General features: G+C 42.5%; 1 protein-coding gene across 1 annotated transcript in view; it reads left to right on the forward strand.

Moving 5' to 3' along the window:
• Positions 1 to 2,897: 2,897 nt before the first annotated feature.
• SH3BGR (SH3 domain binding glutamate rich protein) overlaps positions 2,898 to 26,261 on the forward strand; it is a 34,702-nt gene continuing 11,338 nt past the window's right edge. Inside the window, exons 1-3 of the mRNA XM_075073857.1 lie at positions 2,898 to 3,107; positions 18,673 to 18,858; positions 25,413 to 25,492. Of these exons, the coding sequence (XP_074929958.1) occupies positions 3,063 to 3,107; positions 18,673 to 18,858; positions 25,413 to 25,492 (311 nt within the window). The 5' untranslated portion in view covers positions 2,898 to 3,062. The remainder of the gene's footprint in view (positions 3,108 to 18,672; positions 18,859 to 25,412; positions 25,493 to 26,261) is intronic.

Raw genomic sequence — 26,261 nt, forward strand, 5'->3', positions numbered from 1 at the left:
TGGGGCTTGTAGTTCAGTGTTCGGGGCGGAGGGGGGTGGGTTGTTGCTCCGGCCACCTTCCCCTTCCTATTTCTGCTCGATCCCTCCCACGCTCTCTCCTCTTCCCCCTCCCAGACTTCTGACTTTATTAGTTTTCGGAAATAAATGCGCTTTGCTGTGTTTGCCTTGCTGCCCCCTACAGCAGTTCCCAGAGCCCCCAATCTCCATCCACAGACAGGGGCTGAAAGGGGGAGGCGACCCCGGATCTATTTTACAGTGAACAGCAGCAGTGATCGCTCCTATTGCTCGCTGCATCAGATCCATGTAATAACCCGCAATGTCTGATGCCTTAGAAACATACCAGGCTCTCTTCTCGCTACAATCCCAGTACTGCTATTAGGCTGCAGGGAGCCTATGACTGAAGGTGAAACGTCTCTTTGAAACACACACAGCAAAATCCTCCTCACAGGTTAGCCCCCAAAAGAGGGGAGGTGGTAACACACCCAGCCCTATTCACAAGCTCCAGAGAAAGGAGGGACTGAAATAAAATTAACTGAGCATTTTAGGACAAAGAAAAAATTAATGAAAAATATAATTCTAAACATTAAAACAATTTTTTTCAAACCTGGGAATAAAAAGAATTGTGCTCCACAGCAGAAACCTGACATTTTAAATCAATAGAAATTTGGGCCAGATCCTGTTCAATGGGAGTTTCAGGTACAGAGTGGCTACAGGATCTTGCTCTTTGACAGCTGGGTAATAAAAAGGAGTAATGCACTGTTCATCATTTTTGTCACAGTCCTGCAAGGTACTAAATGGCTTAATGGCCCCATCCGGCAAATATTGGTATGTTTAATAATTATTAGTGACACAGCTATTCATGATAATTGGCACTATGACTTGTAGCAAATGATTACAGGATCAGACCCTTCATCTGTAATTCTGCAAAACATTTTGAGACTTGTAAAAGATGCTATACAAATCAATCAATAAAAATAATAGTTCAAAACTGACTAAAATTTTTATTTTGTGATTTTTTAAATTAATTTTCATAAAGAAACCATAAAAATACAAAAGTAATTGACTCACAGCTTGTGTGTGTTATCAGATATTGCACATTTTGCAGGCTATCCAATAGAATTATTCCGGTATACAGCTTGTCAGAGCTGCATGACCAGACAATATAAAATCAGACAATATTACAAAGACATGAAATGGTGTGGGTGGGGGGGAGGAGTAACAATAAATAATAAAAAAGACATACACAAATAGACAAGAAAAGGAAAGAGAGGAGAGGGAGTGGGGCAGGATGGAGCGAAAAAAGAGAGAGGTCCAATGCAATGGAAGTCTGGCATTATTTGAGCTATCTAAGCATTCTTTATCCAAATTTATCAAAAAACACGGTCCAAGTTTCTTTGAATTCATATAATTGCTCTCTGCTAAAATAATTTGTGTTGAATTTAGTAAAAAAGTCTCCTGGGTAAATGCTTATATGCCAAGTTTTAGCACAAAGCACCATTTTTTGGCCATAGTTTCTTTTTCTTTCTCTTTTTTTTTAGAAAAATTGTCTGCAAAGGTTTTTTACTACCTGTCTTCACTACTTGCAAGACTGCCTCTTGTCTCCTTATTGGAGAAGCAAGTGACAGAGACTGTGAAATAGTGAACTTGGTAAAGTGTCCATTCTGTTGTCTTTTTCAATAAATTTCTTCAGAATACCATTTACATAAAGAAGGAAATAATTTTTCACACAACAGATCAATATATCTTTAAAATTATATAATGGTCCAAATAGGTAGTAAGTAACTTGGCAAGTGCAATTCTTACTGCTTACTATGAGTATAACTCTATTGGAGTCAATCATACTTAGCATTATGTTCAGTGTTAAGAATGTGCAGGATTGGAGCCCTGAAACCTTGAATCTTAAAGTTAAACATTTAAAAATGTTTTGCAAAACTGAGTCCTAAATTCTTAAGCCATAGTTCGCCTCTGGCATTAGGAGTCTCAACTCCATTGAAATCAATGGAGTTGAGACTACTTACATGAGTGGTGAATTTGGCCCTTCCAATTAAAAAATTATGTGATAGTATTGCACATTCCTAAAATAGCATTCATTCTGAAAGATCCCCCAAAGCTAAACAATATGTGTATACAGCAGCCACCGACAGACAGCTGTCCATGGGAAGGAAAGCAGCAGTCAGATGGAAAACCAGTGCCCTGTACTATTGAGAGAAGAAAATATTTTCACAAGGAAACCTGGTTCCACTCTTGCAAAAAGTGCCATGGGATCTTCACTGGCCACACAGAGTACAAAAAACTTGTTTTTTAGGGTCTCAGGCATGGGGTCATCCACATGCCTCCCTGTATCTCCCTGTACCCCAAAATTAATCCACAATGGCCTAATATATATTGCAAAGAGAAAACAGAGCCATAAAGTTTGGATCCTGATCTGAATTTCCCAAAGCTTCAGAATGTTTGGAACTGTGGCTTTAGTTCAGGCTGATCTCAGAATTGTTGTTTCCAGATTGTTTTGATTTTAAAGGTAGAGATTGTGGCTGTTACGCTGCATATAAGCTTCAACCTGAGGCTCCTTATTTTAGTCAGAGAGTGGGTGTGAGCTCTTAAATACAGGGGATTATTATGAAAATACTGACATCCCTTTAAACTTTGTCCTGCAGTTTTGCAAACTCTTCCAACACTCTTTCCCCTCCCCACCAGCATTTTCCTTGCCCTATGTGATTGGTGCACTGCTCTCCCTTGCCTTTTATGGACTGTCACCCGGTCAATTCTAAAGTGAAAAGGCTAGGGGCAGGTGCAAGTCCCTCTGCTCTAGATACTTTTGCCAACCAATCCTCTCCCAGCTTCTAGGCTCCCAAAATACCTAAAAGAGCCAATGAAGTTGGGGAAGCCCAGAATACCAGTGGGTGGGAGAGGCTAAAACTAGTTAGATTTATGTGGAGGGGAGATTCATTTGGGAAGGGATTCTGGCTGCCCTGGGAGCTACTGCATGTCAGGCTCACTCTCAGGGCTCTGGTGACTTGTAGATAACAGGATTGTTCTGGTGGTTCTCTTCTATAACGGTCAAAATGGTGATCAAAGTCTTTGTAGCCACATCCTCTGGGTCTACAGCGGTAGGTTACTCATGTAATGTATGTTTCACCCATACCCTCTCTTCACCAGGATCAGTTTTTTTGTGAATTAACTGGTGTCTAAGTATGGAATGTGTATGTACTAGTTACCAGGTGAGCCTGGGTCTGAATGTGAGGGAAACAGTGAGATGTCTCTAGTCTTTTGTCTAATAGCTAATTCTTGAAAGTTCCTCCACACATGGAGAACTATAGTTAATAAATATGGGTTGTGTGTATTTAAATTCTAATTGCAATTCATATATTGATATCTAAATATAATTTCAATTAACAGACTGAAATCTCTTTGCAAATAATATATACAATAGGTGTATACAAAATAGGCTTTTCTGTTGCCCATTGCCCTAAAAATATTGAGCTAGGCTGTTTGCAGTAGAAATTATATATATTTACTTTTGATAAATACTTTGTGACTCTGCTAGGGTTTAATGCTGTTGCATAGTGGAAATTGTTTCCAGGAAAAAGCCAGAACCAAAGTGAGAAGAGCAAAATTATGCAGAGTAAACTTGTTCCCAGTTATCCTCTCCCCCCACACCCGTTCATTTTTTTGTCTCTTGAAAGACTATACTGGGGGTTTCAATTTTGAACGTTGCTGCTGTAGTTGTCAGCACAACATGCTGGCTGAAGTGAAGGGCATGTGAAGAGAAGAGAGAGCTGGAAATCCAGGGGAGGTGGGAACTGGGAAAGGACTATTTCCTTTTATATCCAGTTCCCAGAGGAGCTCAGATTACAGCCTTGCTTTAGCAATCGCTCAGTCACGGTGACACAGTAAACAAACTGGCTAGTGCATGCACATAACTGTAACTGCATCTCTACAGTTACACCGACACCATTCCTTAAGAAACTTCCAGAGAAGAAGAGTTGAAAAGTACTGAAAAAGCCACCGTTCTCTGGAAGAGTCACTGTCTCTGCAACTAAGTAGAGCCCCACTAATACTTAAAGTGCATCATAACAAAGAAATTACAAAGTTTTTACTAACCTTGCTTAATACAGAGCTTTTCAGCTTGAAACACTTTTATTGTAGACTTTTTAGACCCATTTTAGCAACTTTTTATTTTTATATGAAAAAAATACGATGTAAGGGATGAGAACAGCAATAAGGAACATACTGTTGGGTTGCTAATCTGTAGTCAAGCACAGATTATTTAAATGGCTACATAAATTACCATCTACCTTGCACAGATTTACTCTTTTCTTACATTTGATCATTGAAGGAGAATCATACCTGGCTATCTTTGTTCCCAATCAGCTGTCCTTAATGAAAGGCTGCAAGCATGATTGAAGTGACTCTACAGACTTTTAAGCATGAGCCTCTGGACTAAGGCCCCAATTCCCAAAAACACTTAGGCACATGCTTAAATCATTGCCATCAATGAGACTATTCATGCTTAAAACTGCACGTTTCAGTGCTTTTCTGAATCAAAGCTATATTCACCTAGCTGGTAGCTGTAGCAGACTCCTTTCTTCTGTGGATAAGGCACTGAAATGAAAGGGATACATAACGTGCCCTGAGCAGTGGATTACATATGCTTATCATCCAAATGCACCAGTTTCAGCATTGCTAAGAAAGGTGATCAATGCCAGATGGACATTATAAATGTTGCATTTATTGATCCCAATCTTCAGTCGTTGTTAGCAGTATATGAATATTATGCTAGTGAAATGACAACAGTTTGGTTGACTTTTTTGTTTGTTTGTTTGTTAGTTGAACCATTTTTACACATTGTTCTACAAGTACAACTTTAATTCTGCATTTCCTGGATTTTTAATCGTAGCCAGGTATGTTGTGTGCACGTTTTTTTAACACCACCGTTCTCAAAAGGTAACATACACTCAGACTATTGATGTGAACGTGCAACTTTAACTACTCCTGAACAAAATGTTTTGCTTGAGGGATTTTCTAAGAAGTCATATAGTGTTCTTATTGTAGTATTACTATAGAGCAATAGGGGTGGAAAGTGCCCTTTTAATAAACTTAAAATATATATAGCATGAAACTCCTCTTGTACAGAGGGATAGCACAAGGCACACACGTTATTTAAGTCCCACTTAAGCTGTATTTTATACCATTCTTGTCCTTCTGTGAATTTTATCAGTTCAGAATTTAAATTGTACTGGTATTACTGGTATTACTGATGCAGCCTCCAGTTTGGCTATTTACTGTTACTTCAAACATTTATTGTTTTGAAACAGAATAAAAACATGATTGGCCCAAATGCAACTGGTGTAAGTCTGCATAACTCAATTGTTGTATGCATTGTATGTTGTTGTAGCTGTGTTGGTCCCGGTATATTAGAGAGGCAAGTTGGGTGAGGTAATATCTTTTATTGGACTTCTGTTGGTGAGAGAGACAAGCTTTCCAGCTGGACAGAGTCGAGCTCTTCCTCAGGTCTGGGAAAGATATCACAGCTTAATACAAGGCTGAACAGATAGGTTAGTGTAAGTAGTTGCACATATTCTAAAGGACAATTCAAGGTGAAGTGGTGTTAATGGGTGCTAACTGCTTATGCTAAATACTTATGTTCACTCTTGTATTTAGCTGTGATATTTATCTTTCCCAGACCTGAGAAAGAGCTCTGTGTAGCTCAAAAGTTTCTCTCACACCAACAGAAGCTGATCCAATAAAAGATTTTACCGTCTCATCTGCCTTTTCTGTCTATCTCAGTTGTTTTAAAAATTACACTCATATGGATCTGTATTTGCAATATGTTATTGATTTAGTAAAATATTTTCCCAAAGTGATGCCAAAGACCAGATCCTCAGCTGGTGAAAATTAGCTAAGATCTGGAGTGAAATCGATTGGATAGATTTTTCCCTTACTAAATCTTTACGTATTTTAAATAACTTCTCTTTTATTATAGATTTCCTAATAGGATCATTTAGTTTATGCAGAGCTATTCATTAAGAAAAGTTAAAGATCAAGACTTAATTTTAGCATACAGATTTACCAGATGGTTGGCTTGAAAAAGTCATAACAATTGAAGTCATTTCCTAACTATCTCTTAAAGTGTTTAGAAATCCTGTAAGCTGATATATTTGCTTAAGAAGTACACTGCTGTATAATAAACCAGAAGAGGAGGTTTCATTCTTAAGGAGAGAGAATACCATATCTCCTCCAATATTCCTTACTGCTGTTCATGGTTATGACACCTCAGAAATCTTTTTATGTCACTTTATAAACCCTTGTTATATCTGACCTTTTTATGTGCTCACCTGCCTTCTAAGAATCAATTTGTAATTATAAAAGGAGATGAATCAATGCACCTGGAAGTGCTCCTTGTGTCTGCCACCATGCAGAGTGTTTGCAGGATTGGGCCCATATCTTGCATATTCTCAGTAAGTCCAATCATTTCCCTTCATAATAAGAGTAGCCGGGGGTGGGATTCCTCTCTGCTGATCTCCCTCATCCCACACAAAAAGGGGTTTGCCCCTGTGACCAGAATCCCAGTGGGGGCCATCTGAGGTCACTCAATTAGGGTGAATTGCAAAGAATGGGGCTGACAATCCCCAAAGCTGGTGGATATTTCAATACTTAGATTTACCCATCAAGCACCAAACAGCTTCTATAATACCTCACTGGTTGCCCAGAAACCAGCAACACAGTTCCCTTAAATTAACCCGGCCTCAGGCCTCCATCCAGGTACCCAAGTCAAATATGATGAAGATGTCTGAAAATCTTATTTCATCATAGAAAAGAAAAGGTTCTACCAATTTCAAAGGATTGGACACACTACCTCCCAAGTTAATGAATATTCCAGATCTTACTCAAATACATGCTTACAATTCGTATTAACTAAACCAAAATTTATAAAAAAGAAAAGAGAGTATGGTTAAAAGATCAATATACACACAGACATAAGTTCAATTCTTGAGGTTCAGATACATAGAAGAGATGGTGAGCTTTGTAGCTGCAAAGAGTTTTGTCCGTAGATTATAGTCCAATATTCAGGGTGTTTGCAGCTGAACTGGGACCTCAGTCTTGCAACTCAAACCTCCTCTGATGAAGCTTAAGCAGATCTGAGATGTCAGGATCAGGACCCAATGGTCTTTTATACAGTTTTGCTTGACCACACAGTCCTGGGTAAACAATAGGTTTTTGATGTAACCTGTTTCGTAAGCACTACCAGTAATTAGTTACACAAATCCATTCAGCAGTCTATTACAAACTTCAAAAAGACATTGACATTATTTCACCCAAGATTCATCTAAATGTTAATATTTCCTTTTGATCTCTGAATTAATAGTTCCTGTCTGTCACTATAACTATCTGTTTACATGGCTAGCATCTAAGATACTCACATCACTGCTAATTCTTTAACAATACAGGTTTGCATTTCAAAGTTCTAGCTTATCTAGTCTTGAATGGCCTTAATTGCCATTTCTAAAAAGTCTCTCTACTGGCCCACTCTGGGTTAGTTAGCCTGCAAGATACTTAACTCTTTCCGGCCATGTATGGCACTCTCTATATTCGTTGCAATACCAGTGGTCACAATAATGATTTGCATGATTATATTTTAATTAGATAACATCACAGCCACCTGTTTGTGTAGCATTGTAAGGCTTATGTGGGTGTGACACTGTGTCTGTAGACACTGTGTTACTTACATTGGTTGTTGGCTATCTTGTCAATTTCACAGCAGGAACCCTCTAATTGACAAGAAAGAGCCAACTTTCCCTTCTCCCCTGCCCCTACTCCCCTGCCCCTACTGCCCTGGAGATCTGGGGACTGGACTTTGCTCCCAGCTGGGAGTCAGGGGAAGAAGTCTGGGGGGCTCCCCCACCGGGCTGGGTTGGGACCATTGGCTGTCTTGTCAATTTTATTGCTCAGTTGTGAAATTGACAAGGCCGCCCAGCTCCTGGCGGGATGGGGGAGCCTGCTTTCATAAAATGTATTTCATAAAATGTAAAATGTAAACAACATATTCAGGTTTTTAATTCTTGCTGACCTTGATAAAAGTTGTGTGTGTTAATGTTTGGATTGGATAGTGTATGTAGCTGTCCAGTGTGTGGTTGTGAAGAAGGGGAGAGGAAAGAGAGGTCATATAGCAGGCGCCTAGCCAGCTGAGGGCAAGTGAAGGCCTGTGTATTTGAAGTATTGAGCCCTTAGACTTCAGTTTTACAAAAACTCATCTGTTCAGCAGGATTGTGACTGAATACAGAATAACTGTATTCTTTTACTTTGAAATACATGCCAGAGCACTAGTATCTGGGAGGGATGGGGGTGGGTGAATTTGGCCATGTGTAGGCTTGAACTCATATTGCAAACAGAATAGCACCTCTTACTATGCTGAGCCACAACAGAAGCAGCAATGTAATAAACATAAATAATTCTCTGTCAGCTCATCAAGAACATTGTTTTTTATAGCGTCAGATCAGAGAACTGTATCAACTTTATTTGCCAGCTTTAATGCTGCTATAAACTTGCTGACCAGATACCCTCTGCTGCTGCTGGACACCTATGGACAGTTGGTCAGTGGGTAAACTTTGGGTGTCAGGGATATAAATGAAAATATTCTACTCCACAACAGATGAAACTACCACTGTGGCTGGGATGCAGAAGCACCACTCACTCAAATGTGGGCCAGCTGCCCACGTGTGAGAGGAGCTGGACTAAAACAATCATGCTGCGACCCCTTGCACCAGGGGTAGGTCACAGTGCACAGAATAGGGAGCCAGTCACTTCAACTGGGGCAGGTGGTCTGGGGGGGTCAAAGTGGGACAGTCCTATGAAACCTACGACTGTTGGGAGCTATGTGTGAGATCTGATCCTGTGGGGCCCACCTCAGGTTCCCCTTCAGATTGATCTATACAGAGCTTTCATGGAGCCCACCTCTGGCACAAAGAGAATGCACCCTATATGGCTGATTTATCTGTACCATCCACTCACTCACACAAGGGTGAGGGAGATTTCAGTGTGTATGGGCCTTCCACAACGACATAAATTTCACCCTTTGAGTGCATGGAAGAGCAGTGTCTGAACAGAGCATGAGCATGATGATTTCATCATATCCCCCATAATGTATTTTTCTTCTTTCCACCCCACATCCCCATCTCCCACTTTCTAACTCACCAAGCCCCCATCTCACACTCCTTCCCCCTCAGGCACCTCCTGAATGGAGAGGACAGCAGGGACCCAACCATTGAACAACTCACAATCCAATCCCCTCCAAGCGACTGGAGGAAAGGAGCTGTTGTTCTATCAATGATTATCCATTCTCTGTCCCTACTGAGATGCAAAAGTGGGAAAGGGGTGTAGTCAGGCTTGCACTGATGATGGAGGGGGATTGTTTACCTTAATCTGTACAGATGACAGCAAAAAGGCCATGCTATGTGTGAGCAGCATTTATTATTATTATTTATTACTGTATTTTGACATTTACTACTGGCACTCAAAATAATAGATGCAGTAGAAGCAGCAGAGAATCCTGTGGCACCTTATAGACTAACAGACGTTTTGGATCATGAGCTTTCGTGGGTGAATACCCACTTCCTCAGATGAATGCAGTAGAGTTGCAAAATATCATCTCAGGACTCAAATAATTTCACAGTCACTGCTTAAGAAGCCTCTCCACAGAGATAAATGTTATCACTAAAGCCCTCCTTCATTTGTGATTGTCATAAACAGATAGTTAAGGGTTAATGCCTCTTTTACCTGTAAAGGGTTAAGAAGTTCACCTCGCCTAGCTGACACCTGACCAGAGGAATGGGTGGGGGAACAAGATGTTTCAAAAGGAAGGAGGGAAGTTTTCCTTTGTTTAGATTTTCAGTTTCAACCAGAGTGAAAAAGATCAAGGAACCAGTCTCTTATCAGAGTAGTAAGTTTTAGAAAGGGATAAATAGGTTTATGTTTATTTTCTTTGTGACTTGTCTTGGTATCATTAAGGGAATTATCAAATTGGGTATTTGGGTATTTTTTTTGTGTAACTAAATTTGTGCCCAGGGGAACATCCTCTGTGTTTTGAATCTGTTGTCTGTGAGAGTAGCTGGTGTCGCATAATAATCCTCTCCAGAGATTTTTTACCTTTTACTTTCTTTAATTAAAACCTTTTTCTTAATACCTGATTGATTTTTCCTGTTTTAGATCCAACAGGATTGGATCTGGATCCACCAGGAGTTGGTGGGAGAAAGGAGGGGGGATGGTTAATTTCTCCTTGTTTTAAGATCCAAGGGGTTTGGATCTGAGTTCACCAGGGAACTGGTGAAGTCCCTCAAGACTACTCAGAGGAAAAAGTAGTACTTGGGGATGGTGGCAGTGATACCAGATCTAAGCTTGTAATTAAGCTTAGAAGTGTCCTTGCAGGTCCCCACATCTGTACCCTAAAGTTCAGAGTGGGGAAGGAACCTTGACAGTGATATTGCAGAAATTGGTGATCCTGCAATATTCGTCTTCCTCTGCAATTTTGATTTTAATTAGCCTACTTTGTACAGTCACAATTTTGCATACATTTTGAGTATCCAATTTATACTGCACTAACATTCAATGCCTGTAAAACGTAAAAGGCTAAAGTGGCTGGACTCAGTTTCTACAGCGGTTATGTTAAGACATTTAGTCTTTTGAATTTTACATTGTACCAGTCACTTAAAAAAAATGAATGTAATATAGTTGCAGCAAAATGTCTGGTTATCAAAAAAATTAGCAGGCATAATATAATACTTAAAGTTTATATCATTCCAGAATTTTTTTTTAAACAAATAGGTCAACTCTGGCTTTTCCAAATTGCTGCTATTAATGAGAGTCCATTATTACTTTTCTGTGATTCTTCCATGTCTTGTCCTCAGTTCAACCACAATTATTTGAAGATCATCCTGGGATTCAAGTAGGGCCTTAGTGATTTTATAGCTGAGGCACAGAGCTGCTAAAGGTTACATGGGCAGGGATTGTTACTTTATCTAGGTACCCAATGCCTAGGACAATGGGTAATGCCTGATTAGGGTGTCTAATGTTACTGCAATGCAAACAATAGATAGTAGGTCTGGGGTAGAGATGAGAACAGAACTCCTATTTCCTGATTTCCATATTTTGTTCACCAGTACAGTATAAGATGTTATGATACTTTATATGCTTTCAGTCCCATGTATTGATACTAAAACACAGGCCAAGGTTTTTATTCAAAACTGTTCTGAACACATTTACAATAGACTTTTACTGATACTTTTTAAAATCTGAAGTTGCCTCTGACCTGAGATAACATTAGTGTGAGTCACCCCTTTTACAACTATCTGTACATAAATAACGCATAATACAGTATTGACAGCCCCAGGCATTCAAAAATCATGAGTCAGACCCCCCACCCCCAACTAAGCACAACACTGGCTTAAGAATCACCAGAGATTAAAAAGTAATAAACGTTGAGGTCTTTCCCCCCTCTCTGATTTCCTTTTTTAAATGTCTCTGTATTTGTTTTATACTCTGTCCTAATATTGTTTGAGCTGAATGTTCTATCCCACTCTACCTATGTGACTCTGAAATTAGACAAATGTTGCTTATCCATGTCTAATACTTAAAGCCATAAACTAGGGAATTCTGGGTTGCAGTTCAACTGTCATTCTTCCTCCCTCAGCTCTTGGAGCACTAGGTGATGTTGTGCCCTGTGTACCATATGTGCTTAAATTCCTGTGCACAATGAGATGGGCTAATGCTGGAATTAGAGCTGTCAACACTGTGTTTACGTGGCTTTTGTAGCATTAGGTATAAGCATTAGTATTGTTTGAATGTCTATTTTGTGTATGATTTATACAGATGTTCTCTTATTAATTTCTTCTGATGAGATGCCTTTGTGAGTGCCCAAGGCAACCCGTCCTGTCATCGGAGAGTTTCCTTAAAAGAACTGTGCAGTTAAATGGCCTTTTAAAAAATGTTTCCCTTTTAAAAACAAAACCAAACAACCTCTTAGACCTGGTCTACACTACATGGTTAGGTTGACGAAAGGCAGCTTTCATTGATCTAACTGTGGATGTGTCTACATTTAAATCTTGCTCCCCTCGACATAACTGTCCCACTACGCCGACTTAACACCACCTTCCTGAGCAGCATAGAGGCAAGGTCAATGCAGTTAGGTCAATGCCGTGTCAGTGTAGACATTGTGTTACTTATGTTGGTTGTTACTGGCCTCCGGGAGTTGTCCCACAATGCCCCACCCTGACCGGTCTGGTTACTGTTATGAACTCTGCTGCCCAAGGGCCAGGTGGAGAGGCAGCCACTGCTCCCCTTTAAAGCTCTGCAAATTTTTGAAATTCCTTTTCCTGGTTGTCCTGCTTAGCAAACACACCTAACAACTCTCCATTGTTGTGTGCAACTGCCCAGCTGACCACACTGGCTCCATGCTGCAGATGCATTCCTGCCTGGAGTACCCAAGGGGTGTTAAATCTTCTGGTTCTGTGGGGAGAAGAGGCTGTGCAAGCAGAGCTCTAACCCAGCTGTAGAAATGTCAACATGTATGAGCAGATTGGGCAGAGGATGCAGGAAAAGGGCTTCAACAGGGACAAACAGCAGTGGTGTGTGAAAGCCAAGGAGCTGTGGCAGGCCTACCAGAAGGCCAGGCAGGCCAACAATCGATCTGGTGAGGAGCCGCAGACCTGTCACTTTTACAAAAAGCTGGATGCCATCCTCGGCAGAGACCCCACTCCCACCCCTAAGAGCCCTGTGGATACTTCAGAGGAGCCTGAGTCACAGCCCCCACCGTGAACAGTGAGGAGGAGGAGGGAGAGAAGGAGGAGTATGGGGGACAGGCGACTAGGGGATCCAGCTATGCAGCAAGCCAGAACATGTTTTTGACTCCACTTCAATCCAACCAGTCCTGACAGTCGAGCCTGGACAAGCCTGATGCAAGGGAGGGAACCTCTGGTAAGCGACTGTTTGCTTTGAAATTGCAGGGATGGAACCCCCAAAGTAACAGGACATATCTGTTGATTTGCTCTTTTGTACTCGTGCTAGGAGAGGTAGTGAAACAGCCAGGAGAGGTAAGTTGCTATCTGCTTTTCATTCCCCTCTAGTTAGGCAGAGGGGCCACATGGAGCAGTTTCTTTGTGTGTCCCATGAATCCTCTGTAGAGCTCTTGATGTAACTCTCATGGAGGTATTTTGCAATCCTCTGCTAAAGGTTTCTTGGGAGGGCTGCCTTATTTCTGCTGCTGTGGTAGTATACTTTCCCATGCCACTCAGCCATTACTTCATCCGACACCATTGCAGTACACAGGCTAGCAGCGGATGGGCCTGGGTGGCACTGGGATGCCAACACCAGCTGTGCTCTCTCTGTCTCTCTTACCCTCAGGAGTGAGATATCAGCTAAAATTACCATTGCCTGTGGAAAACGGTGTGAGTGTTCAGTTCCATTGCCCTATATGCATAGACTCATGCCTGTGAGCTATCCCCAACTATCCCTCATTTCACCAACCTCTCCACCCGACCTCCTGCTCCCCAGGCTCACCGTGGCTCATTGTGTGACTGGGGCTGTTCTGTATCAATCCCAAGGAGAAGTGAGAATGTAGTGCTTACAACTTGTGTGGATCAAGGGGAGTGAGTTCAGTAGCCTAAGTTTCAGTTTCTGTTGTGAATACATTGATAATGGTACGTCTGTGTGTTGTATCTTCAGCTGCTGGTATTGAGGGTCTCTCCCTCCACACTTGTGGAATACCTGAGCCAGATAAGGAGGAGAAAGAAGAGGACTTGGAATGATATGGTCCAGGAGATAAAATAATAAAATAAAAAAAGTATATAATTGGAGATATGCCAATCTCCTAGAACTAGAAGGGACCTTGAAAGGTCATCAAGTCCAGCCCCCTGCCTTCACTAGCAGGACCAAGTACTGGTTTTTGCCCCATATCCCTAAGTGGCCCCCCTCAAGGATTGAACTCACAACCCTGAATTTAGCAGGCTAATACTCAAACCACTGAGCTATCCCTCCCCACAAGCCTATGCTATGTTAGACAATGAGCCAGGGCCTTGATGATGACCCTTGCAGACAGTGGAGAAGGAAAGAGTAGAAAGGAGAAAACTCTGGGAGCTCAAGAAGGATAAGGAGAGGGAGGTGCATCAGATATAATGGGACTTCTGAGGCAGCAAAAAGAGATGCTGTAGACTCTGGTAGATGTGAAGGTCCAAGAATCTCATGCTCACCTCTCTCTCCAGCCCATAGACAACTCAATATCAGGACCTCCTGACATCCCCCACCCCAACATTCCATGTGGTGTCAGTGCCATGCACTAGCTCTACCACTTCAACCTGGGGGACATTAAAGACAATCACAGTTCCACACACACTGACCTGTGAAAGACACAGCTGGTGTGTGTGTACCTGAAATGGAAATGACTGTTCTTCCCCTTCATAAGTTCTGTTCACTTAATTTATTAAGTTCTAAATGTGTTTTTTTATTTTACTGATTACAGAATAAAATTCTATTTTTTTCAGAACATAATTAATTTTTATTAGTTTGCAACATATGCTGCTACATACACAACTATTCCTGCTACTTCATTTTGTCACAGATACCATAACATTATTCACAGACAATATTAATAGGTCCATTGGCAATGCTATATTCCTACACACACAGCACTCACTGCAAGGTTCATATCAGGCTGCAAAAGAGCAAGGCCAGGTAGAGCACACTACAGCAAGACACACTACTGTGGATCACTGTTAAAATGGTTGTTCAAGGCCTCCCTGAACCATACAGCTCTGTGTTGAACTCTTCTTATAGCCCTTGTATCTGGCTGTTCATATTCACCAGACAGCCGTTCTGCCACCCTGGCAGAAACTTTCCCCCCCGTTGCTTCACAGATATTATGCAGGTCACAGCAGGAAGCTATAACCATTGGGATACTTTTTTCTACTGAGGGCCAATCTCATAAGTAGACAACGCCAGCGACTGTTCAAATGGCCAAAGGCGAATTCAACTGTCACTCTGCACTTGCAGAGCTTGTAATTGAAACACTCCTTGTTGCTGTTGAGATGACTGGTGTGTGGCTTCATGAGCCAGGGGAGTAAGGGCTAGGCTGGGTCTCTTGGGATCACCATTGATATTCCAACATTCCCAATGGTAATCTGCTGGCCGGGAAAGAAAGAAGTCCCTGCTTGCAGCTTTCTGAACAGTCCTGTGTTCTTAAAGATGCATATGTCATGCACCTTCCCTGACCACTCCACACTAATGTCGGTAAAACATCCCTGGTGATCCACCAGCGCTTGCATTACCATAGAAAAGTAACTCTTTCTGTTGTACTCTGTGGCAAGATGATCTGGTGCTAAAATAGAGATAAGCGTGCCATTTATTGCCCCACTGCAGTTTAGGAACCCCATTGCTGCAAAACCCTTCACTGTGTCTGGCACACTGCCCAGAGTCACAGTCCTGTATAGCAGCAGGTGATTAATGGCCCTGTACACTTACATCACAATAGCCCCTGCAGTGGATTTCTCAGCTCCAACTGATTTCCGACTGACCAGCAGTAATCTGGCATTGCAAGTTTCCATAGTGCAATCGCCATCCACTTCTCAACTATAAATGTAGTTCTCATTTTGGTGTCCCTGTGCTGGAGGGCTCAGGCATAGGCGAATCATGGGGCGGGTATGGGGAGTCAAATTCCCCCCCCCCCCCCGTTTCTGCTTGGCCTGCCAGGAGGGAGAGAGAGGGACTCTGTCCTTCTACTGTGCCTGCTCTTCAGCACACTAGGCCTCTGTACTGGGAGCGAAGCTCAAGTGGGGAGCAGAGGGGGTGGGACCAATCAGTTTTCACACCAGCCACTCTGGGTTCCTGTTCTGTGCAGCACGGAGGCTGCCTGCAAGAGCCTAGCTGGGGAGGTGGTGGCCGTTCCCCTCTGCCCGGGCCTGGCTGCAGGGGACAGGGACTGAGTGAGCTGGAGTCCCCTCTTCCACCTGGCACAATTCCAGCTCCCTCAGCCTCTCTCCTCAGCAGTCGGGCCCCCAGGGGTGGGGGAGTGGCCTGTTACCGCCTCTCCAGCCAGGTGCTCTCTCAGACAGCTGCTGTGCTGCACAGAACAGTGACCTGGAGCTGCCAGCTTCAGCCAGACAGCCAGGGACAGGGGCTGAACATGCCATGAGGGGGGCTGGGGGGAAGAAGGACAGAGCCCTCCCTCCTCCACCGGTAACTCTGGTGGAGTGGGGAGGTCATGTGTCTTCTCCTTTAGATCGTGCCCCCCTGGTGTTGGAAGGCATAAGTTGTTTGGTGAGTTTGGCACACCAATCCAGGAATATGGCCGTGTGCATCCAAAAGTTCTGCAGCCTCTGCTCATCATCCCAAACCTGCATGACAGTGAGATTCCATGAGGCAGTGCTCAGGCCCAGAACCGGCACTCCACTGTCTACATTTGGTCTGTGAATGCCTTCAACAACATTTAATTGTTCTTTTTTGTGTCCTACAGCAATCTAACCTCCAAGGAATTGTCATATTATCCATGACTTCTCTTGCAGCTCTGCAAATACTGCAAGATCAGATGGTCTGTGCTCACTACGCTCATCACAATAATGCAGAGCTGTGCAGGATCTATGCTTCTGCCAGAGATGGTGGACAGCAAGGAGAGATGAGAGAGTTGGGATTTTGAAAAGAGGCATGAAATATTATGAGATGCAGACAAAATTATGGGATGGAGCATACTGCATTATGGGAAGTTGAACCTATACTCCCAATCACTCTTGCAAGACTCGTTTTGGCCCCAGGAAGCATTGCGAAAACTTCCCAAAACATGCTGCGCTGGATTGTGATGAGTTGCATAGTGGGATAGCTACCTATGATCAGAGGTGAAAGTAAGCTGGTACGGCTTACCGGCAAGAGCCAGTATGCCGTGCCGGACTGCACTGGCTTCCGCAGCATGGATTTAAAGCGTTCTGGGCTCCTTGCGGCTGCAGGGAGCCCAGAGCCCTTTAAATCTCACCTGCAGCTCGGCGCCCGGGTTGGGGCTGGGATTTAAAGGGCTTGGAGCTCCCCGTGGCTGCAGGGAGCCCAGAGCCCTTTAAATCCCACCCCCTCCCCGCAGCTCCGGCAGCTGGGTTGGGGCCAGGATTCAAAGGGTTTGAATCTTTGAATCCCAGCCCCAGCCCAGCAGCCGGAGCTGTGGGGGGGATTTAAAGGGCTCGGGGCTCCGCGGCAGCTGGAGCCCTGAGCCCTTTAATTTGCCTGGGAGCCCCGTGTTGATTTAAAGGCCCTGGGGCTCCCAGCTACAGCCGGTGTCCCAGGGCCTTTAAATCTTGAGAGGCACCACCTCTTCCGGTTGAGGCCATTGCCCCCTCAGGACTCCGACAGTACCAGTAAGTCCTGTAAATTACTTTCACCCCTGCCTATGGTGCACTGTACTCTGCATTGATACAAGCACTCCTGGTCAGGATGCACACTGCCGACACAAGGAGCATAGTGTGGACGCTCGCAAGAAATGTAGTAACAGTGGTGGCTCTTTGCCTATATAACTTACGTCAACATTATTTTGGAGTGTACACATGGCCCTAGACTGATCAATTGCATATTTACTTGCATGTTTTAAACATGTGGTATTAGTGTTTCCATCCCAAGTTGTCTGTTTTAGCTCTTTTTGCAAAGCTCAGTTTTTGTCCCAAAATTCTACATATTGTCATTTTATTTCTGTCTTTGTAGAAGTAAGCACAGAGCGGTTTTCTTTATTAGTTTTAACAATAACACTAATGAAAATGAGTCCTTTAATAAAATGTTCTGACCATCTTCTTTTCTAGCTTTTCAGGCTGATTAGATTATAGACACAGAGTAGTTAGTAGATTAATTTGCCATCTTATTTCCTGTCTGATTGCTAAAATCTGAATGACATAGGTGTCATTGTGGATCTCAATATTCAAATGTTTCACTTCTGCAAATCAGCTTTCAAATCATCTGATGAGTCACAAGCAAAAATTACCTTGGTGGGATCATTCTAGTAACAATTTTGATATGTTATTAAATTACCATATGGTTTAGTATAAGTGGCAGTAAGAGAGACTCAGGTCTGGAACACTGATGTTGCTGGTCACAGATTAGGTGCATGTGATTTGCAGAACTCTGTGAGGAAGAATGCATGGTGCTTAAGCTCAAATTCATGCCATTAGTCCCATAATAGTGCAGGTCTCTCACCAAACGAACAGAAAATAATCAACATCAGAATTATAGCTGCAACCTAATGGCATATGCTGCAGGATTGGTTTCTGGGTTCCAATTGCTCAGAACATTAGAATTAAAATGTACAAGTAACATGTTTAAATTTTATCTGATACACAAACAGAAGTTATGTCCTAACATTGTGTATACAATGCCTCTTGATGTTCTGTAAAACTGCAAAGTGCAGATTGAGTGGGAAAAGTTTCCAATACAGGAATTAAGGAAACATTTTTCATCAAGCATCTTTATTTGTACCTGTGGCCTAGGTGTTAAGGGGTAGGTCCAAAAGAAAAGATTCTTGGCAGAATAAAATTTCATAAGTAAAGACTAATTTAAATGTAGCTGTTCTGTATTGGATGAAGCATCCAGTTTGATATAGCTGTATTGGTTTTTAGCTTACATGAAAATAACAATTCTTCTTTTTTCCTCCCCTCTTCTAACTAGATTAAGAAGAAACAGCAAGAAGTAGTGGGCTTCTTAGAGGCCAACAAGATTGACTTTAAGCAAATGGACATAGCTGGTGATGAGGACAACAGGAAATGGATGAGAGAGAACGTCCCAGGTGAAAAGAAGCCACAAAATGGAATCCCCCTCCCTCCACAGATCTTCAATGAGGAGCAGTACTGTGGGGTGAGAAGTCATTTGACATTTTCATAACTTTGCAGACATTCTTCCTTCAGGACATTTCACAAGTGCCCTAAATTCTACCGCTCTTCAAATTATTTGAGATTCTCTTTTGAGTTAATAGATTTAGGAGATGTTTCTTAAGTCCTGAAGAGAAAATAGAGGGCCTGATTGTCCCCTTTCACAGAGACACCTACAGGGAGGGAAAACTTGTTAGGAAAACTGCTTGGTAATCTACATGGAGTTTCCTAACTATCCTCTGCAGAGACAGTGGCTTGTGGGTTCAGTGAAGCGCATGGAGTGTCAGCCTGCCACTCTTACAGAACTCCCTGGAAATCCTGTGTTCCCTCCCACTTCACCACAGCCCCTGATATAGCATAGCTTATTCATGAGCTGTTCTTCTGTTGGTTCCCCGCCCACACTCTACTTCTGCCCTATCTTGAAAGGGCTAAAGGATGCTGAACGGGTGATACTGCAACTTCCACTGGATAGTCAGGAGGCAAGGTCCTATAGAGCAACTGTCTCTTTCCCCAGCCCTGGTGTCCAGATCTGCATCCTTTTGGTTAGCTGAGTTTTCTTGTTGCATAATTAGATTGAACTCCCTTATATATTATTCTAGACAGAGCCCTACATCTTTTCCGTTTTATTGTTCGGTATTAGATTCATCTTGTAATACCAGGTTCATCATCAGACATTTTTCCAGAACATGAAGGTCACATCTGGAAACAATAACAGCAGAGGTGTCACATGCGGAATAGAAAACAATAAACCGCCAGGGCGCGTAGCCAGATATGGAGGGACAGAAGTTGCTCAGCCTGCAAAACCGCAAGAGCTGCTGCCCAAAAGTGAATCTTTAATTTGTCCAGTCAACCAGGCCCATAGGTCCTTTAGTTCTGTGCCCATACTGATTTCAGTCAGCTTCTTCATCGCACCATTTAGTCACCATTGGCTACTTACAGCACATAGATCATCCCTTTGACCCCTGTTTGAGAATTATCCATGAACAGATTTTGATTTTATTTATTACAGACTTGCTCATCATTTAAAATTGTTAAACGAAATAGTCAGGAAATCTATTCCTCATTGATGTCATGACTGGTCTGACATGGGCCCGTGACTTAGTTACATGGGCCCAGATCCTCAAGGGTATTTAGGCACCTAATTTCCATTGAAATGCCTGGGTGTTGGGTGCCTAAATACCTTTGAAGATCTGGGCCCAGCTGTTATTCTGTCTGCTCCCTGACTTGATGACAAGCATTCTTAAACAGGAGGAAAAGGTGTTCAGAACCTGAGATAGATAGATGGTTCCGACACAAAAAGGCATTTCCTCAAGTGTCCAAGAGAACTTCACTGTCTAGGAACATTCTTGCAGCTTAAGATGTTACTTGTAAAAATGTCATGAGACATGAATTAAAAGGGATGTGAACATTAAAAGGGATGTGGGGTGGAAAGAAGAAAAATACATTAAGGGGGATATCAGGAAGGGCAAGGGCTATAAGTGCTGTCAAGGCCAACAACCAGCCCCCTCTTCCCACTCGGGGTCCTCCCACAACCCACCTGGTAACAAGCAGGCATTTTGAGAGTGCGCCCAAGGGCAACCTCCCAGTCGGCAGGCAGGATCCTGCACCCCTCTGTTTTCAAACCACTGTTTTCCTTTCCTCCCCACTTGGGCCACTATAACATCGGACCAGTAGGTCCTCAGCACTGTGGCAGTGGGGTATACCCGACAGTTTATTTCTACCCCTTCCACTCCTCTTCCTCATCCCTCTTCATGGACCCTTCTCACAATCAGTTTCTCCCCAAAGAGGTGCAAGCTTGCCTGCAAGTTGGGGCCATAGAAGAAGTCCCCTTACACCGAAGAGGGAAAGGTTTTACTCGGTATTTTCTCATTCTGAAGGCCAAGGCGGGTCTGCGCCCCATATTGGACCTGCAATGTCCCAACAATTATCTCAAGAAGTTGAAATTCTGCATAGTGTCCCCTGGCCTCCATTACCCCCTCTCTGGATCCTGGAGACTGGTATACCGCCCTCAACTTGAAGGATGTATATTTCCATATTGCCATTTTCCAAGGGCACAGAAGGTTTAAATAATGAAGTGGTTACTTTTCTTATATAAATATTAAGGGTGTGGGTGGAGGAGATAACAGACCCTGTTTATCTTAAGATAGGCGAATGCAAGGTATCCCGTCGTATACCTTTCCCCCAGCTTCTTGGTGACCAGTGTCACCATAAAGATTTTTGAGATTCCATCAAGAGAAGTTACATAATGACTGTATACCATTAAAGAGCAACCGCCTTATAAAGCCAGGCAGACCAGCTGCAGCACCTGTAAATTATAAATGTGCAATATTTGACTCTGAGTGTGAAGTTATATTGGGAAAAAATAATTTGCATGTTATTACAAATTTATATTTATACAACATCCTTTGTGAGAGCATCTCAGAGTGCTGTGCAGTGTTCTTTTTTTTAAAAAAAGGCAGTTACGATAACCATTTTTAAAAGCTAAACTAAATTAGTATTGAAATTAGCCTTACAAAAGTTTTAATGTGAGCAGGACTCAAGTTTCATACCAAAGGAGCATAGCACAGCAGGCTTGTTACAGTACCTAATTTTAGTATTTGCTTGGAGACCCGGAAATGCTATTTGGATTAATAATGGATGGAAATACACATAAATGCAATAGGCCAAATCCTTCCTCCTGTCCCTGAGGATGCAGCAGAAACAGCACATTTCCGCTGGATGTGTAGGTATCAGACCTTGGAGCAGTACTTATATGAAGGGAGTGGGAAGAGACATTATGGGCAGGTTGAAGATATGGACAGTGGTTCATGAACTAGCCCACAAATACTTATATGGGATACAGTGACTTGTGGTCAGTATTCCTGGCCATACCCCCACAGTCGCAGCTACATATCAGTTGTGTCCTATCCACTCATGTTCGGATTATGGGTTCCACTGGACATACTTATGGCTGAAAGCACAGCCCCATTACTCTGTGCACCAGGATTGTTAATGTTTGTTGCTTATCCTTTAGGTTGTGTGTCTTGATTCTTCTCTTAGTCTTCAGCCATTTTGTTTCTATCAGTCTCCTTTTTGCCAGTTTTTTTTCTTTCTTCCTTCCCTTAGTATCCTTTCCCCTCTAGACTGGAGTCCCTTATTTTTCACTTCTGTCCATTTTTCCTCCCTGGGACTTTGGCTGCCTCTTTCCCTCTCTTACCTTCCCCACAGATTGCCTTATATCTCTCACGTGTGTGACTGCGAGTGCGTGTACACACAGAAAAGGCTTGACCTGGGAAGGGTGGAGATGCAGGACTGAAGGGAGTGAATCTGGGTGAAGGATTTCCTTCCTGTCACAAAGGGCAGGAGATGTTAAGTGCAGATATGGAGGCTCAATTTTTGAAGTGGAAGAGACTATTAAACACAATGGGCAGTGGAGTGCAGCTGTAGCTCCATTAATTTCCTCTCGTGCTGGTCTGTAAAACAGTTTAAAGCTCATGGCTGACCCTTTATTGGTGCTGTCCGTATTATAGTTACTGTAAAGTGGATGTTCCTTACAACTGCTTTGGTGAAAATAAACTATTCAGAGTGTGATGTTGCACTCCATATGCTTTATGGAAATATGCTTATGAATATGACATAACTGGAATATGCTTTATACTAAATACTCCTTATATGGTGTTATTAGAAAGCTTGTAATCTGCTACGTGTGTTCATCCTATTCGTTTGCATGTTTTATTTCTATATATGGAGTTAGGAGAATATGATATAAACTTATAGATTCATAGATTCATAGACTCTAGGACTGGAAGGGACCTCGAGAGGTCATTGAGTCCAGTCCCCTGCCCTCATGGCAGGACTAAATACTGTCTAGACCATCCCTGATAAACTTGTATCACTGACGTAAACATAATAAGTGGAGATCATTAAGGGTGCTTCAGAAACAATCAGTTAGAATATCAGGGTCGGAAGAGACCTCAGGAGGTCATCTAGTCCAAGCCCCTGCTCATAGCAGGACCAACACCAACTAAATCATCCCAGCCAGGGCTCTGTCAAGCCTGACCTTAAAAACCTCTAAGGAAGAAGAGTCCAGCACCTCCCTAGGTAACCCATTCCAGTGCTTCACCACTCTCCTAGTGAAAAAGTTTTTCCTATTATCCAACCTAAACCTCCCCCACTGCTTGTTCTGTCATCTGGTACTACTGAAAACAGTCTAGATCCATCCTCTTTGGAAAGTCAGCTCTGTCCTATGGGAGGAGTCAAGGGGGAGAGGGCTCTGGCAGCCAGGGGTTCCTCACCTCCCTAGCAGGCAGCTCCCCTCAGCCTGGGGAGGATGTGTGGCTTGAGACTAACTGGGTTCTTGGCTTCCCAGCTCCAGGACTGCCCAGAGAGGCTGAGCAAGAAGGCTGCCCTGAGAGCAGCAGCTGCCCAGCAGCTGATAGGTAAGAAAAGAGCTGGAGCTCTATTTCCTATTATCCCTCCCTGCCCCATGAGCCTGGGGCCCAGTGCCACATGTACTTGTAAATGTCCTTAGTTACTTGAAAGACTTCCTGTGTACCTGTGGATCAGCCCAGGAGGAATGGAGACTAGGGGTCTTACAGTGACATGTGACCATGTCACCTGATAATGAAATCCGTCTTAAATCTGATACTTTTCCATTTAGAAAGAGGGGTGGGGACCCAGAGAGACAAAAGATTCCCGCCTTGTGCCAAAGTTATAAAAGGGGGTGGAGAAAGACAAAGGGGAGGCCAGTCATGAGAAAACCCCTGCTTATCACCTGAGATGTCTGCTGGAACTAACAAGGACTGTACTAGGGGAAAGGATTGAGCCCAGACTAGGAAGGAGTCTACTCTGTGAAAGAAGCTTATTGGAACATCTCTGAGTGTGAGATATTATCTGTAATCAGTTTCTTAATTAGGCTTAGACTTGTGTGTTTTTGCTTTATTTTGCTTAATGACTTACTTTGTTCTGTCTGTTATTACATGAAACCACTTAAATCCTACTTTTTATACTTAATAAAATCACTTTTGTTTATTAATAAACCCAGAGTAAGTGATTAATACCTGGGGGAGCAAACAGCTGTGCACTTCTCTCTATTAGTGTTATAGAGGGCAGACAATTTATGGGTTTACCCTGTAAAAGCTTTATACAGGGTAAAACAAATTTATTTAGGGTTTGGATCTCATTGGGAGCTGGGTGTTTGGGTGCTGGAGTCAGGTACCAGCTGAGCTGTTTTCAGTTTTCTCTGCAGCAGGCTAGCATGTCTGGAGCAATAAGACAGGGTTCTGGAAGTCCCAAGCTCACAGGGAAAGTGGGCTCAGAGGTAATTTCAGCACATCGGGTGACAGCCACAAGGGGGTCTCTGTGACTGAATCTGTCACACAGACGATACAGGTGGGAGAAGTGGTAGAGGTTTTTTGACAGGCTCCACTGGAAGACTCACACATTATAACTGGATGTATTTTCAATGCCTGGAGCTAGCATTAGTTTTTAGTTTTCATTATAAACCATCTACGTTGACAATTATCTTCTTTACTTAATCTCTTACTTAAGCTGCCTCTTCTATTGGTGTCTACACAGAGGTCTTCATCACTTTCTAAATACACTGAGTACTTCGTGTTGTTTTCCTGCATTTGCTTTTACCTGACAAGAAAAATTTCTAAGGAAGAAGTTGAAAATAAAATTCCTGTTCATTATGTAATCTGGATCTCTAGAGTAGACTGATCACTTGCTCCTTATTTTAAAGGAGTGTCCCATATTTTGAGGTAAATCCCTTATTTTTGTACCTAATGGCTGGCATAGCTGATACTCAATATATGATGCATTTTTGTCTTGTATTTCAGCAGTAATCATGCAAAGGATTGTATATAGTGTGATAAAAAATGTATAAGTTTATGTATGAGTTTATGGGGTATTGTTTGTTTAAAAATAAGCTTTGACTATATTTTTCATACAGTTGTCCTTCATTTACTGAAATGTAGATGGTAACTCTACCATGGGTATGGTAGAGTATGCATTTACAAGGTTACTTATGTGAAAAGTATTATCAGCTACCAGGAATACATTGAAATTGCTGTATTTCTTACTATATGTCTTGGGTGCTGTTTTTAAATGACTCAGGTGGTTTGGTCTTTGTGTGATCCTAGGGCTGGCTATCTATTGGAGATACCATGTATGTAGAAGTAAATTATTGGGTCACTTACAGTTTAACAACTTTATCCAAAGGGTGTGTTTATTTAATATCAAGCACATCTTATGATCCATCCCTGTTGTAACCCTTGTCCTTCCTTCCCCCTTACTTTGTTTCTCATCCATTGCTATGTTGTGACTAATTTAAGGCCAGATTCTGCCTAGTCCTTACGAAGATGCAGAAGTGTATTCGTTTTGCCAAGTAGCTTTAAACACATTGATCTAAATATGCTTCTTTCTATGTCTCAGATTCTGCAAATCCTTAGTCATGAGAGTAGTGATTTGGGGGCAATGTATGGAAGGATTTGTAGGATCTGTTCTCTTTTGCATATGCTTCTTGCTAATTCCTTGTTCTTTGTTAAATTCCTTTTCTAGGACTTTGAATCCTTCTTCTCTGCCAAGGAAGAAAACATTATTTATTCATTCCTGGGTCTGGCACCTCCTCCAGGTACAAAGGTATGAATTTCTGTTCTTTGCTGAGGCCCATTCATTTTAATTTAGTAAAAGATGGAGGTGGGCCCTGACTCAGCATGTAAAATAATGGACAGTGACAAGTGCTGCAGTAAGAAGTTAGTTTGCTGGCACAGGGCTGCAGCAAAGTCTTTTAAGGAAAAAAAAAACAAAAATGGTGCAGGCTTTCCAATAGAAAGTCTTCCAGCCCTCTTTCTTTCACCATGGATTTGTTACAACCTCTTCTGCTACTTTAAAAAAAGCACATATATTTTGCTATATTCAACTTTGAAACAATACAGCAATCCCTAATTAAATTATGTATAAAAGCCACACAAACTCCATTGCACAGGGCCCTGAGTGAACAGGCTTTATATGGGAGAACTATGCAGGGCTAGGGTACAGAATCCATTCCCCTATCTGGGTGGATAGCCCCTATCAGGAAATGGAAGACTGTGACTTTGTTTAATCTGACAGAGGGAGTTGTAGATATTGGGTCCTTACAACCATAGGCCGTTTAACTAGGCCTGTGGTGTGCCACAAATCACCCTTCTGCACTGTCCCACGTAAAGCTGAAAGCCCAGCTCTGTTGTGGTGGACGCACTGATTCCCCCTGCACATGGTTTCACAGCTGATCACCCCTTGTTTGTTGAATTGCAGCTGTTCCATGGTGCTGGAGGGGGCATTCCACCCCCTTCACTAATGTGCAGATTGTGTTGATCAAGTGGCATTTGTGCACAACACTGATTCATAATTAACTTTTGTTATAATAGG

The sequence above is a fragment of the Chelonoidis abingdonii genome, chromosome 1 (assembly GCF_003597395.2).
Source record: "Chelonoidis abingdonii isolate Lonesome George chromosome 1, CheloAbing_2.0, whole genome shotgun sequence".
NCBI lineage: Eukaryota > Metazoa > Chordata > Testudines > Testudinidae > Chelonoidis > Chelonoidis abingdonii.